General features: G+C 42.5%; 1 protein-coding gene across 3 annotated transcripts in view; it reads left to right on the top strand.

Moving 5' to 3' along the window:
• Nucleotides 1–481: 481 nt before the first annotated feature.
• Nucleotides 482–16,608, top strand: part of RIC3 (RIC3 acetylcholine receptor chaperone) — a 35,100-nt gene continuing 18,973 nt past the window's right edge. For 2 of the 3 annotated variants that reach the window (XM_038407832.2, XM_038407831.2), the window contains exons 1-2: nt 482–835; nt 16,183–16,397. In XM_038407832.2, coding sequence (XP_038263760.1) covers nt 613–835; nt 16,183–16,397 — 438 coding nt within the window. In that variant the 5' untranslated portion in view covers nt 482–612. The remainder of the gene's footprint in view (nt 836–16,182; nt 16,398–16,608) is intronic. The other variant, XM_038407833.2, reaches the window with a different exon arrangement.

Here is a 16,608-nt window from a genome sequence, read left to right as displayed (position 1 = left end):
GTAAAGCCTGTAGGAAAAGGAAAACTCCACAAGGTTCCCCTTGCAGTTGGCCCAGAAGGGGAATTAGCAGCAAGGTGATGAATTTTATTCCAGGGAGTCACCCACACCCCACGCCCCCCCCCTTATCTACAGCCCCAGCCCATCAGCGGATAAGCGGCGGTGAGGCTGGGGGTACACACGGGAAGCCCAGAAGGGGGGAGCACACGGGGGCCTGGTCCCTAGGGTGATGCTGCCTCGCTGAAGATGCTCGCTAAGGGGAGAAGACCCTACCGAAGAAACTGGGAACTGCGCCTCGGACGAGTTGAGCCCCCTGACTCCCCCCTCGGCGGGCTCCGGCTCGCACCGGCGGTGCAGGGTCGCGGCGGAGAGGCGTGGCTCCGCCCCTCCCCCCAGGCGCGGCGCGGCGCGGCGCGGCGCTGGGGAGCAGCAGAGGCTGACCCGAGTCACTCAGGGCAGCGGGCGGCACCTGCCCCGCCGTCGCTCGTGCGCATGCGCCCGCCGCTCGGACGCGCTCGAGGCTCAGCCAATTGCGAGGAAGGCGGAGTCTGAGCTTGCGCCTTCCCCCGGGCCCAGGCAGCGCGCGCCGGAAATACGTCACGGGACGCGGCCGGGATGTCACGCTTCGGGCCGGTTGCGCTCCGTGGTTTCCGGTCGGTCGGTCCGTCTGTCTCTGGCGCGTGCGGCCGTTGGGGGGCGGCCATGTCGTATCCGACCGTCCGGAAGGTGGCGATGGTCTCGTGCCTGGTGCTGTGCGTCTCCCTGCTCCTGCCTCGGACCTTCCTGTCCCGGGGCGGGAGGCAGGAGCCCGGCAGCGCGCCGCCTACCCCGCCCAAGGGTAAGAGGCCTCCCCGGGGCCTGGCCCCGCGCCCTCAGGGGCTTCGGCTGCTGAACTGCCACCCCCACGCCTGGGGCTGGTCTCCCTCCCCCCCCCCCCATCTGATGCACCCCCTTCCTCGCTGAGGGCCTCTCGCTCTGTGCCGCTCTCGGGTGCAGGGGGTGGGTGGTCCGCTCTAGCTCTGGGTCCCTGTGTGCAGAGGGGACGGGGCGGTGTCTGCTGCTTGCTGTGTCTGATCCCACCGGGCAGCTTCCCCGGCAAAAGAAGCTTCTGCCCCCTCCCCCCCGCTTTCATCCGAGCATAGGGAAACCCACTTAGACTGGGACTAGCCTGGTCTCAGCACCAGCCACAACTGGCAGCGTTTTATTATTTGCGTTATCAACCGCTCAGGAGCCCTAGACTTGGACCAAGGCCCTGTTGTGCTAGGTGCTGCACAAAACATGGCAAAAAGCCGGTCACACGGCGCTTTGTGTGTTTACGGGTGATGTTTATAATTCCAAGAGTCTCATAATGAGTTATATTTAGCATTAACTGGTAGCAATAGAAGCTTAGGTACCAAGTTTAAAATACTACTGTAGGTAGGCATAGAGTCATATTAATACTTTGCGTTTCTCACTTATGGGTGTAAAGTACTATGGGATCTGCAGATTTGCAAGTTGAAACGATCATTTCGTTACATTTTTTGGTAATAATATGTTTGTCTGACCCAAAATTCCCCCCTAGTATTGTATAGTGTCTGTTTGGCTGCAGCTCTGCTCCCGCAAGTTACAGCTTTCATTTCTATGGTGGTGTTTTTGCAATGCTTGTATAAAATGCGTTGGTGGCTTTGGAATGAAAAGTACTATATAATTCACCCAAATGTTTTTCCATTTCACCTGTTCTTGTTCTCATTTCAGAGATCTTTTGTATACCGTGGAATTTCAAAGGCGGAGTAGTAGCTCAGTGTTCCCATCTCTGACATGATTTACATTTCTTCTTTCCCAAAAACCTTTTAATCAAAACTCTCAAGTTTCATTTGAGTTTTATTTCTTAATGTGTGTAGTAAATTTTGTCTGACTTACGTAAAGGGAGATCAAATTACAATATCCTTCATTTGTTGTGTTGTCATTTATTTGAAAGTCATTTTCTTATGTTGTTTTTACATTTTGCTTTTGAAGTATCATGAAATAAAAGTTCATTTAAATCATCTACATTGTTTAGTTTCCTACTCCAATATTATTTCTGATTTTGTTACCAATATATCAGGTTTTCCATTTTACATGACATATAGTTAGGATTATTATTTATGTACAGTAAGAAATTATTTTTTTAAAATATTGCACTAATTGAGCTACATTTACTTCTTTGACCCTTGCTCTGCAATCATAATCCACTAGAGAGGCCCTTTGTGCAGAGTCCTATCTTCATCAGTGGGGCTCTTCATGGGGGCAGGGATCCACGCCAGTAGATCTAATTGCAGGAATGGGGATTTAATAAGGTGACTTCGTTGTACGCCACCTTTGATCAGCTCTGTTGTCTTCTAGTTCTGTAACATTGATATGATCATATAGTTAAATAATCTTACTAATTCTACTCTTCCTGGGATAACCTTTGTAAACAACTGAAAGATGTTCTTATAAATGCAAACTTGCTAGAGGACACCATTTTGCATCCTGAGGTATATAGAAGAGGTACACAAATCCAAACTTGTTGCAAATGTTCATATTTGCAAATGACTTCAGTACAGATTTACAAGCTTTTTTTGTATGTAGTTTTGTCATCTCACTTTCAACATGGAAGGCAGAAAGAAAATGCTTATGTCTGGTATTAGTTTTTTTTTTGGTAGCACGCTAAGGACTTGAGCTAGCAAGGTGCTGAGCTCTCTGTCCCTAATCCATGAAAACTCTTAAGCCCTTGACTTCAGTAGGGCCACTCTCCTGCTTAAAGTTAAGCTTGAGTTTGTGTGTTGGTGGATCAGGAACAGTGCTCAGCAGCCTCTGGGACTGACCACAGATACCTTACTCTGATGAGGATGTAACCTCTGTCAGCTGCACAAGTTCAGTTTAAGTTTATAGTCTATTTTTCAGTTTGATGGCAGTGGTTTCATTACAGTTGTTACACAGACTAACTTTATTTTTCCATAAAAAACTAAGTAAATCTTGATTAAACAGTTATGATTCATTTTCTTGTCACTATTGTCCTCTTGAACAAACTGATATTGTAGTTACTGTTTAAATGCCTTAAAATTCAATCAGATAATGTCATTTTTAAACCTAACGCAAATGCCTCAACTTTAGTTTGAATAAAACATGCTTATAGTTTTCTGCTATTTTTTAGAATCGGACATTGTCTAAAAGAGATTTATCATACAAGTCTATAACTTAGTAGCTATTTCAACTACTGTCTCAGTAAAGCAGTGTTGAGAAGTATTTTTTCATTTAAGAAAGCAGTAAACCACACTAATGTAGGAGTTAAGCAGCATGGGTGATGTATCTTTGTTATGTCCACTATGCCTTCATGCAAAAGGCTACTTAAATTTTTTTTGCAAAACTCTTGTATCTACTTAAATCGGCAATGCCTGTTTGCATTATGTACAATCTTCAAATATTTTTAAGAGTTTGAAATAAGTTATTGGTTAGAGGAGAGGAATAAAGCCTATACCGACACCTAAAAGAAGTACTTTAAAATATAGTCCTCAGCATTGCATCCTGTGTAGTTTATTCACTGTTTTTGTTTTGTTTATTTTAAAACAAAACAAACCACAAAACCACTTTGCATCTGCATTGCAAAAACTAGTCCTGGACAATGGATTTGCAGTTAATTTGCAATTAGTTCTTTATTAAAAATTCTGAATCATAAAATCAAAATCCTTCACCAGAATTTTGATTTTACAACAGATTCTACTTTAGATCAGTCTTTTGAGCAACTGGATCTTGACACAATTAGCATTTGAATTTCCTTTGATCAGGGATGCTTCAGGTAGTGAGAACTTTTCTGTTTAGGGTAACTGTCTTGTCCTTTACACTTTCTTTCCTCCCTACTCCCTCTCCTTGCAGTGTTTAATTTTTGTTTAATCTTATAAAGTGTGTGCATAGTCATTTAGTGACACAATTTCATAAGATGTATATTCCTAAAATAGCTTAATGTATTTTTTCCCAACTTTAAACTTTTAAGAACACAGCAAGAACCCTTCTCTGAAAAGCAATTCTAAACTGGGTTTATATAAGAAATATATACTGTGTCCAGTACATCCTGAGGAGAAATTATACCAGTTGCCTATACCAAAAGCATATATAGTTGTGTCTTCACCATTGCCTTAATAATTAGCAGTAGCTCAAGTGACATAAGTTGTGTCAAGAAAATAAAGCAAGTCATATTGGGGGGGGGGGGAAATGTAAACACGTGAAGAAAAATAACCAAAACACAGATCTAGTGGGAGTTGAAAACCTAGAAAATAGACAGAGGCCTGTTAATGATCAGTGATTTAAACATCTGCTTGTAATGTAATGTGGCTTGAAAAAGGTTAACATAATTTGGGCCTGCTATAGGTAGAGGTATGATCTTTGTTTGGTTTGACTGTGCCTGGAATAATGCAGTCAGTTCCCAGTAGAAAGATATGGGCAAATTAGAGATTGTTCAGAGAAAAGCAATAAAAATAATTTGGTGGCTGGAGGAAAAATTTAGATTAAATATCAGAAAAAACTGCATTAGTTTTTAGTGAGGTGCATTAGTTTGTAGAATGGTCTCTCAAAAACAAGTGACAGAAGCATCTTGGCTTATAACATATAAAACTGGACTGGACAAAACATGAGAAAATATATTGTAGAAAATGGGAGGGAGATGTACTGAGTGATCAGATTTTTTTTTAATTCCTAATATCAATGATTTTCAGAAAAACCGTTCGTTCTTTACTCCCTATAATGGAAAGCATAAAATGATGGAACCCTTAATTATAGAGAGTCATAAGTATAATTTGAAGGTAGATTTCTCACGATACTAGAATTTGCATTCCTAAAGTCAAGGATGTTTTTGTATCTCACTGCTATTCTTAGTGACAGGTTTCAGAGTAGCAACTGTGTTAGTCTGTATCCGCAAAAAGAAAAGGAGTACTTGTGGCACCTTAAAGACTAACAAATTTTATTTGACCAAATAAAGTCCTCCTTTTCTTTTTACTGCTATTTTTGCAATTTAGGGTAGTAGCAGAATGTCTGAGGGAGTAGGTGTTTCCTTCATGGTTTGTTCTAGCTCTTCTGTGCTTTACATGGGACTTGAAGTTCATCATGAAGCCACTTTTCAGATAGCTGGAAAGTTGTATAAAAACAAACTTTACCTTGTATATTTTGATGAATATAGAAGAGTTTTTATTATTTTGTTTCAGAATTTAATAGTTAAAAGTTAGACATAAATCCCATTTAGTTAACAACTAACACTTATATAATGCTTTCTATCCTTAGAACTCAAAGCACTTTACAAAAGTAGCAAAGTTTATATTAGAAAACTGAAACACAGACATGAAGTGACCTGACTAGTGCCATACAGTAAGCCAGTCGCAGAGCGGTGACCAGACCTTCTGTCTTCTGACTTCTAGGCTTTTTACCCCAGGTGCTGCATCGTGTGTCTGTTTAACTAGTGTTTGATTGTTCACAGTCCGTGGAGTGGTTAGGACATTAGGTTCAATTCTGTGCTCTGCCACAGACTTCCTGTGTCATTGTGGGCAAGTCACTTATCTTCTATGTGTGTCAGTTCCTGATTTGTAAAAGGAGGATAATAGTACTTTCCTCCCTCACAGGTGTTTGAGGATAAATAAGTTAAAGATTGTGAGCACTCAGATATTACAGAAATGAAGCCATATAAGTACTACAGAGGTCTGTATAGGTGGATTACAAATTTAACATGACAGTGGGTTATATATACTTCCTGTGTGTCCCATTGATATCAAAAGTCAGCACTTTGCAGCTAGCCAGCTACGGTCGAATCCTGTATTACACCTTAAATTCAGTTTTATGATTTAAACAGTTTAATCTTAATGAGAACTAAAATGTGTAGATATTGATAAATAGTCAAGCTGGGTGCAGTAACATTCAATAAAAGATTCTCGCTAGCTGCACCACATGCAGTATCTTTACTGAAGTAGGTGTTACTGGTCTCTGAATATTATCACTTGGAGTTTGAAGTGGATTATTGTATCCTTTTCCTTAATCATATTTAAATCAGAATAGATTGTTAAAACTTCTTTTAATCAGTTGCAGGATGAATAAATTCTATGATTATGACATGCTGTCCAATTTCTAAATAGGATTTCACCTACACTCTAGAGAAAACTCGACCTCTTAACACACATGAATACAGTGCAAATGTCAGTTTGACACTTGCCTCTTTTATTTGAATCTGTAGTCCCACTAAAATCAACAGGGTTAATGGGAGCTTGCCCTTACTATCTAATTTTAGCTAGTATGAATGGTGATGTGATGTATTACAAAATTCTGATTTAGATTAACTAAACTGCAAAGACATTCAAGGAATGGTATATGAGGCTTCTGCATCTGGTATCTAGCTCTGCAGGATTGTAATAGTCTTAGTCAGGAATGAGTTAGAAAACCATTTAAAAGGACCATGACATGATATTTTTAAGCTTAAGAAAAGGCTGCATAAAGCCTGCCATAAGATAGTACTTGCCCCTTCCCAAAGCGTTAAAGGGACCTATAGAAGCAGAAGTTGCTACCAGTATTGGGGTCTAGATCCTGCAGTGTTACTCAGATAGCAAAAGGGACAGAACAGGAATGTGGATCTGGGCTCTATCAGGATTTGTATTTTGGTTAGAGGCAGGAGGGAAGAGGGAGGTGTCATATCATCTTACTGATGCAGAATATTTAATGATCTCAAGTTAAAAGAGAAGGAAGACAGTTTAATAATTCTGAATAAAAATAAATTGTAATAGACTGTTTGTGATAGGTTGGACCCCGCTCCCCCTTTCTGGGATGCCACCTGATGCACTGGGATTTCACTGAGCCTGCCTGCTTCACTAGCCTGGGCTCCCTCTCCCTGTTTTGCTGAATTAGGCTCTCTGGCCTCTGGCAGCACATGCGCACACAGATAGGAACACCAGCTGCAGAACCACACAGAGTCTGCAAACACCTCTCTATGAGAAGGCTTAGGTAGGAAATCGCCCAGCACTCAAGTACAGCTCCCCTCTGAAAAGTATACCCTAAATAATATTGTCTTGTGCTGTAGAGAAAGCTATACAATGTAAGCTCATAAATTTGCCCCCTCCCTCAAGGTGGAGGAAGATATGCACAACTTCTTATCCCTCCCAGTTAGAAATTGCACAAACTGGGTTTAATACTAAACAAACAAGTTTATTAACTATAAAAGGCAGATTTTAAGTGATTATAAGGGATAGCAAACAGAACAAAGCAGATTACCAAGCCAATAAAACAAAACATGTATGCTAAGCGTAAGATCTTAAAGAGACTGATTTCAAGAAGTAATTTCTCACCCTAAATGTTGTTTTAGGTAAGTTGCAGAGTTTCTGTAGCTTAGAGTTCCAGTTATTTCTCTTTACAAACTAGACACCTGTCTTAGTCTGGACTTTCCCACCGCTCAGTTCCTTTGTCTCTTTAGGTACTTCCAGTAGTCTTTCTTCTTGGGCAGGAAGGCATTGGAGAAGAGTCTTATTTGCCTTATTTCCCAGCCTTAAATATGATTTGCATAAGGCAGGAATCTTTTGTTTCCCAATCTTGACCGCCCTTTCCTTTTAGTGGAAAATTACTAGAAGTCCAACATGGTTTTTAGAACCAGGTGACAGGACCACCTGATCTAGTAGTGTCCCAGCTATGTTCCAGGATGCCTCTCAGGAAGGAGAGAGATTAGTATCTTCAAAGTCTTATTGTTTCTTCCAAATGGCCCAACAAGACTGATGGCCTGTTGGCTGGTGAGTGTATCCCAAATACACACCCAGTTGTAATTGTTACATAGTCCATATTCCTAACTTTAGATACAGAAATGATACATGCATACAAATTGGATAATTATATTCAGTAAATTACAGCCTTTCAGATGATACTTTACATGACCCATCTTGAATAAAATGTTATACCATATCCATATCATAAGCATATTTCCATAAAGAATATGGAGTGTAAGTCACACTATTCTAGAAATGTTTTGGTCCTGGAGGGCATAAGTCCTTTATTCCCTGGTACCTGCAAAGTAAGAATAGCTATTATGGACAATTCTGGCATCCTCTTGGCTGGGTGCTAATCTGGAAAGATATGAACTTTTTTTTGAATAAGGGAATTAATCCCACCACATAGTGATGTGGCGATACAGACTCTTAGCACAAAACAGGTGGAAGTGCATCTAGCAGAACTCAGTGAGTCTGTCTAGGGGTATGTCTACACTACAAAATTAGATTGAATTTATAGAAGTTGGTTTTTTAGAAATGGTTTTTATATAGTCGATTGTGTGTGTCCCCGCACAAAATGTTCTAAGTGCATTAACTCGGCTGAGTGCTTCCACAGTACCGAGGCTAGCATCGACTTCCGGAGTGTTGCACTGTGGGTAGCTATCCCACAGTTCCTGCAGTCTCCACCGCCCATTGGAATTCTGGGTTGAGATCCCAATGCCTGATGAGGCAAAAAAACATTGTCGCAGGTGGTTCTGGGTATGTCATCAGGCCCTCCCTCCCTCTGTGAAAGCAACGGCAGACAATCGTTTCACGCCTTTTTTCCTGAGTTACCTGTGCAGACGCCATACCACGGCAAGCATGGAGCCCGCTCAGCTCACTGTCACCGTATATCTCCTGAGTGCTGGCAGACGCGGTACTGCATTGCTACACAGCAGCAGCAACCCATTGCCTTGTGGCAGCAGACGGTGCAATAGGCCTGAAAACCATCCTCATCATGTCCAAGGTGCTCATGGCCGCCTCGGTAAGGTCGGTCAGGAGCACCTGGGCAGATATGGATGCAGAGACTAAATTAGGAGTGACTCGACCAGGTCATTCTCTTTAGTCCTGCAGGCAGTCCTATTGTACCATCTTCTGCCGAGCAGCCAGGAAATGTGGATGGCTTGCAGTCCTTTTGCACCATCTGCTACCAGCCAAAGATGTAAAAGATAAATGGAGTGGATCAAAACAGGAAATAGACCAGCTTTGTTTTGTATGCATTTGCTTCCCCTCTCCCTCCGTGAAGTCCTGCCTGAAATACCAAAGGGAGGGATAGCTTAGTGGGTTGAGCATTGGCCTGCTAAACCCAAAGTTTTGAGTTCAATCCTTGAGGGGGCCATTCTGTGTGATAGTTGTTTCTGTTTCTCCTTGATGAAAAGCCACCCACTTTGTTGATTTTAATTCCCTGTAAACCAACCTGTAAGCTATGTCATCAGTTGCCCCTCCCTCCGTCAGAGCAATGGCAGACAATCGTTCCACACCTTTTTTCTGTACAGATGCCATACCACAGCAAGCATAGAGCCCGCTCAGATCATTGTAGCAATTAGGAACACATTAAACACTACATGCATTATCCAGCATTATATGCAGCACCAGAACCCGGCAAAGCGAAACCGGGCGAATAGGTGATGGCAGCGCAGTGATGAGAATGATGAGGACATGAACACATACTTCTCTCAAAGCACAGGCCCTAGCAATGCGGGCATCATGGTGCTAATGGGACAAGTTCATGTGGTGGAACGCCGATTCTGGGCCTGGGAAACAAGCACAGACTGGTGGGACCGCATAGTGTTGCAGGTCTGGGACGATTCCCAGTGGCTGCGAAACTTTCGCATGCATAAGGGCACGAATACCAAGATGAGAGCAGCCCTCACAGTTGAGAAGCGAGTGGCAATAGCCCTGTGGAAGCTTGCAACGCCAGACAGCTACTGGTCAGTTGGGAATCAATTTGGAGTGGGCAAATCTACTGTGGGGGCTGCTGTGATGCAAGAAGCCAATGCAATCAAAGATCTGCTGATATCAAGGGTAGTGACCCTTGGGAAATGTGCAGGTCATAGTGGATGGCTTTGCTGCTATGGGATTCCCTAACTGTGTTGGGGCAATAGACATAACCCATAGCCCTATCTTGGCACTGGAGCACCAAGCCGGTGAGTACATAAACCTCAAGGGATACTTTTCAATAGTGCTGCAAGCAGTGGTGGATCACAAGGGACATTTCACCAACATCAACGTGGGATGGCCGGGAAAGGTACATGACACTCGCATCTTCAGGACCTCTGGTCTCTTTCAAAAGCTGCAGGAAGGGACTTTCTTCCCAGACCAGAAAATAACCTTTGGGGATGTTGAAATGCCTATAGTTATCCTTGGGGACCCAGCCTACCCCTTAATGCCATGGGTCATGAAGCCATACACAGGCAGCCTGGACAGTAGTCAGGAGTTGTTCAACTACAGGCTGAGCAAGTGCAAAATGGAGGTAGAATGTGCATTTGGACGTTTAAAAGCGCGCTGGCGCAGTTTACTGACTCAGTTAGACCTCAGCGAAACCAGTATTCCCACTGTTATTACTGCTTGCTGTGTGCTCCACAATATCTGTGAGAGTAAGGGGGAGACGTTTATGGCAGGGTGGGAGGTTGAGGGAAATCGCCTAGCCGCTGGTTACGCGCAGCCAGACACCAAGGCGGTTAGAAGAGCACAGGAGGGCGCGGTGTGCATCAGAGAAGCTTTGAAAACCAGTTTCATGATTGGCTAATGTGACTACGGTGTGAAAGTTCTGTTTGTTTCTCCTTGATGAAACCCCCCGCCCCTTGGTTCACTCTACTTCCCTATAAGCTAACCACCCTCCCCTCCTCCCTTCGATCACCTCTTGCAGAGGCAATAAAGTCATTGTTGCTTCACATTCATGCATTCTTTATTAATTCATCACACAAATAGGGGGATAACTACCAAGGTAGCCTGGAAGGGGTGGTGGAGGAGGGAAGGACAAGGCCACACAACATCTTAAAAGTTTAAGACTTTAAAACTTATTGAATGCCAGCCTTCTGTTGCTTGGGCAATCCTCTGGGGTGGAGTGGCTGGGTGGCTGGAGGCCCCCCCACTGCCTTCTTGGGCATTGGGTGAGGAGGCTATGGAACTTGGGGAGGAGGGCGGTTGGTTACATAGGGGCTGTAGCGGCGGTCTGTTCTCCAGCTGCCTTTCCTGCAGCTTAACCATACGCTGGAGCGTATTAGTTTGATCCTCCAGCAGGCTCAGCATTGAATCCTGCCTCCTCTCATCATGCTGCTGCCACCATTCAGCTTCAGCCCTCTCTTTAGCTCACCACTTACTCTCTTAAGCCCGCCACCTCTCCTCCCAGTCGTGTTGTGCTTTCCTGCACTCTGACATTGTCTGTCTCCATGTATTCGTCTGTGCTCTGTCAGTGTGGGAGGACAGCATGAACTCAGAGAACATTTCATCGTGAGTGCATTTTTTTTGCTTTCTAATCTTCACTAGCCTCTGGGAAGGAGAAGATCCTGTGATCCTTGAAACACATGCTGCTGGTGGAGGAAAAAAAAAAGGGATAGTGGCATTTAAAAGGACACATTTTATAGAACAATGGGTACACTCTTTCACCGTAAACCTTGCTGTTAACATTACATACATAGTACATGTGCTTTCATTCCAAGGTCGCATTTTGCCTCCCCCCCAGTCCGTGGCTAGTACCTCCCCACTGCCCCTTCCCCTTGGCTAACAGCGGGGAACATTTCTGTTCAGCCCCAGACAAACAGCCCAGCAGGAACAGGCACCTCTGAATGTCCCCTTAAGAAAAGCACCCTATTTAAACCAGGTGACAATGAATGATATCACTCTCCTGAGGATAACACAGAGAGATAAAGAACGGATGTTGCTTGAATGCCAGCAAACATACACTGCAATGCTTTGTTCTACAATGATTCCTGAGTATGTGCTACTGGCCTGCTGTGGTAAAGTGTCCTACCATGGTGGATGGAATAAGGCTGCCCTCCCCAGAAACCTTTTGCAAAGGCTTTGGGAGTACATCCAGGAGAGCTGCAAATGCCAGGGCAAATTAATCATTAAACATGCTTGCTTTTAAACCATGTATACTATTTTAAAAGATACACTCACCAGAGGTCCCTTCTCTACCTGGTGGGTCCGGGAGGCAGCCTTGGGTGGGTTTGGGGGGTACTTGCTCCAGGTCCAGGGTGAGAAACAGTTCCTGGCTGTTGGGAAAACCGGTTTCTCCACTTGCTTGCTGTGAGCTATCTACAACTTCATCATCATCATCTTCCTTGTCCCCAAAACCTGATTCCGTGTTGCCTCCATCTCCATTGAAGGAGTCAAACAACACGGCTCGGGTAGTGGTGGCTGAACCCCCTAAAATGGCATGCAGCTCATCATAGAAGCGGCATGTTTGGGGCTCTGACCCGGAGCGGCTGTTTGCCTCGCTGGTTTTCTGGTAGGCTTGCCTCAGCTCCTAAGTGTCACTCGGCCCTGTTATGTCCTCTGTCCTTCATGCCCTGGGAGATTTTGACAAATGTTTTGGCATTTTGAAAACTGGAACGGAGTTCTGATAGCACGGATTCCTCTCCTCATACAGTGATCAGATCCCGTTCCTCCTGTTCAGTCCATGCTAGAGCTCTTTTGCAATTCTGGGACTCCATCGTGGTCACCTCTGCTGATGAGCTCTGCACGCTGGCCAAACAGGAAATTGAAATTCACAGGACTTTTCCTGTCTACCTGGCCAGTGCATCTGAGTTGAAAGTGCTGTCCAGAGCGGTCACAATGGAGTATTCTGGGATAGCTCCCGGAGGCCAATACTGTCTAATTGTGTCCACAGTACCCCAAATTAGACCTGGCAAGACCGATTTCAGCGTTAATCCCCTTGTCGGGGGTGGAGTAAAGAAATCGATTTTAAGAGCCCTTCAAGTCGAAAAAAGGGCTTCGTCATGTGGACGGTGCAGGGTTAAATCAATTTAATGCTGCTAAATTTCACCTCAATTCCTAGTGTAGACCCGGGTTAGGTGTTACACTAGGTAGTCTATCTAACACCACTTAGTGCATCACTTCTGAACTTGGTTGGCCCTGAGGGCTCAACTACTCATATGTGGTGCTGGGTTCTAAAATAAGTGTAACCACTCAGGAAAGAGGGCATCAATGTGGATATCTCAAAAAAAAAGAAATAAAGAAAGAAAGAAAGAAAGAAAGAAAGAAACCCTGCTAGTCTGTAGCCATGCTGTAGAAAACAATGTTTGAACGCATAAGGAATAGCATGGGAAATACTGACAATGTTATAATACCATTATATAAACCAGTGATACACCATTACACAGGCTAATGATCACCTTTCTCAGAACAGGTGTTGCAAAAATAGTGGAGGGGTTCAAAGACAGACAACGAAAATATTAGAGATATACAGAACTTCCATCTGAAGAGAGCTTGAAGACGATAGTTTAGAAAGGAGCCCTGACAAAGTGTACAAAATAAGGGGTAGTATTGAGTGAGTAAAAGAAGATAAAAATTAATCCAAACAAAGTTGTGGCACTAAAAAGCTGTATGCTTATCAATCCTCAGAGCTGCTTTATATTCATCTTCACCGCCCCTTCATTCACACACCATCTATTTGGATTTGCAAGCTCTCAGGGCAGCAATCTTTCGTATGTTATTTTTTGTAAATCACCTAGCACACTGTTGGGGCAACGCAAATAATAATAAACATTCACCCTCTTGGGTGGCATAAAGGAGAAATTAAAGTCACATATAAATAGTGAATAGTAACATGTGAATAGTGTAATCAGAAGGGCCCATTTCAGATAATGAAATCTGGAACCCTTCGTCAATTGTCAATTTGTAGCCAGCCCAGGACAGTAGAGAACTTAAGTTTTTACTGTCTGATGGATGCTCAGCAGCCTCTGTGAAATCTGGTGGTCTCAGTCCAGTTGTCCATGGATTACTGTCCATATCATAAAACGCAGTACAATGGTATCAATTAGTAACCTTGTTGATAGCTTCCACAGAGTGGTCAAGGAGTGAATGAGTATGGAAACTGAACTACATCCAATGGCAGAGCTGGGTGAGGAAGTTCACACTGGAAGAGCATACGTTGTAGCTGTTCTGTGGCTAGAAGATTTCATTTTCTAAGAATGTCAACCAGGCATCTTTTACAAGCAGTAAATTCACATGACACACATAGACACAGCACTGAAAACTGGTACTAGCACCCATTTAGTGGGTTTGTTGTAATTTTCACAATCAGCTGTTTTTTTAGGCAACTGTTTCAAGTGGCATTGGGCTGAAATATTGGCTCTATGCATATTTTTTTTAAATCAAGATATTTTAAATCTGTTTTTCCCATTGAAATGGGCAACAGCATAACCTACTTATGTGTTTGTATTTTTCCCTCTGTCCTGCCACCAAGTGCTTAATATGGAAACACAGTGTTTTATAAGCAATTAATACCAATATGAAATAATGTTTTATATTACATATTTGTGAAAATTGCTTTTTAAAACTATTTTTCATTACTTTTGGTCAAAGTTCTATAACTTCTTTTTGCAACACATGGAATACTTGCGCACTGATTTCAATAAGACTTTACATAGTGAAAATGATTGTATATTATTGCATAGAAAGATTATGCATCGTTATGGTCATGTTGCTGTTAGTGCTTTTTGCTGTTTCATTAAATCATTGGGGCAGGTGGGAGCTGAATGAAATTTCAGCTTTTAAAGAGATGTGGTGACCTTGAAAATCACTGCACTTCTGTCAGTTTTTACCTACTTTTGGCACCAAAGTTTACTAGACCTGAAAGAAGTTGGTGGAAAAAAATCTCTCGCTATTTTCCTTTATTTACTGTGGATTTGATAGCACTTTGAACTTCATCATTTCACTTTCCCCCGTGTAGACAATTTCCTCTGTTGTTTGTGTGGGGTTTTTTTCCCTGACAAAGTAAGAAATAAGAAAATATTGCCAAATTACAAAAATTGGCAGTGAAACTCAGGGGCAGGTGTAATACCAGAAACTACTTCAACTCCTTTTTTGTAAAGAACTAGATTTCAAGTTGATTGTGTCCCTTTAGCTCTGAGTTTATTTCTTTATGTAAATTTAAGTTTTTAAAGGGTGGTTGATGCTTCATGGAAAACATAGAAAAATAATCAATTTAAAACAGTTCTATCACATATTTCTGTCCCCTCTACCCTGCAACTGATCTCCTTTATAAAGAGTATTTTAGTGAATATGAGATCGGTTTCCTAAGAGTTTTCCCACTCCTGCAGCTTACTCCCCACCTGAAGTGATAGTGCTTTGTGTATGACATCGTAATTGTTTCCATAGCAACCTGTTACAAGACATTCCTGCTGTATCTACAAGACTTGTAAATAAGATATTATGTCTTACAAGGTGTATTTTTAATAATTCAATAAAATGGACCATAGTAACTCTGAAAGAGCTGTTTGAGCTGTGTTAGATTGAGAATTCTTTGGTTAGTGACACACACCCCACCCCCAGCACTCTAAGAAAAAGAAAAGCTGCTACTCAGTCAGCAATTTTTAAAATAAGGGCTTAATTTGTTTTAAAAAATTGTTTCTGTAACTTTCTCTAAAACAATTGTTTTACTCAATGTAATACATAACCTATACTCAGGGCCCCAGGCGCTGTGTGGCCCAGTGGAATGCTGGGGCAAGCATCCCTTAATTCAGTGGCAATGTTAATTTATTCCATCAAATACCCTTCATTCCACACCCACCCCCTGCAAAAATACTTCCCTCTCACATTGTCTTGCGCTTTGTATCTATCAATCTCTCCATTAATATTTTTGTAAGTAAATACTTTGTGCAACCAACACCTTTCTTGAATTAAAAGTTAGTAATTAAAATAAGATCATAAATACTAATTTATTACATGAGCTGTAAAGAATCAAGTTCAGTTTACTGTGCCAAATAACATCACAATCCTGCAACAGGATCTGCTAGCGTGGATTCCTGCAGAGTTCCTTTAAGTACATGGGCACTGCGTCTGCGCTAACAGATTCTACTACAGAATCAGGCCTGTCCCAGGAAAGAGATGTATATTTAGTGACCTATAGTGCACAGAACCAAGAGTAAGAGTTTCTTAGTTCTAATCCTTGACTTGCTCGAAGGTCTTGGGCAAGTTATCGATCTATTTATCTCAGTCTTTATTGTACATCCACACCTCTATTTCCCCATCTGTAACATGAGGACAGAAATTATGATTACGTTTGACGATATCGCACATAGTGAATTATTGGAAAGATTGTCCACAATTTTATCTTCAGCACAGTACCCTTTCATCAGTGCAAATGTGGTGTTTTCAAACAAGAACACAGAAGTGAAGCCAACCCTGGAAACTACTATTTCACTTCCACCCAGAAAAATAAAATTAATGGAAGAAAAATCTTCAACTTGTTTTTCAGGGAAGACAAGTCATTTTCCACCAATGATGCATCACCAGATGTCCCCCGATGGCAGGTCTTCTGGTGCCCATTTTCCAAGGTCTCACCTGGCAGAGGCAGTTGCCAAGGCCAAGGGTGGTGGAGGAGGAGGTGGCAGTGGGAGAGGTCTGGTGGGGCAGATCATACCCATTTATGGATTTGGAATCCTGTTATACATACTGTACATTCTGTTTAAGGTAAGAATAAACATTTGTTTTTAAGCCACTGATGCACCTGTGAAATCTCCTAAAAAGTCTAACTTTGGGCTTGTTTTAAAAAATCATTTAGACAAAAATATTTTTAGTTCCACCCAGCTCAGAAGAGGATACAAATTAGTGAGTCAGCAATTTATGGGACAGTGACAAATGGGCATATATGATAGCTTTCACAATAGCAAACATGGTATTT

This window comes from Dermochelys coriacea, chromosome 6 (assembly GCF_009764565.3).
Source record: "Dermochelys coriacea isolate rDerCor1 chromosome 6, rDerCor1.pri.v4, whole genome shotgun sequence".
NCBI lineage: Eukaryota > Metazoa > Chordata > Testudines > Dermochelyidae > Dermochelys > Dermochelys coriacea.
This window is presented reverse-complemented; position numbering and strand designations above follow the sequence as displayed.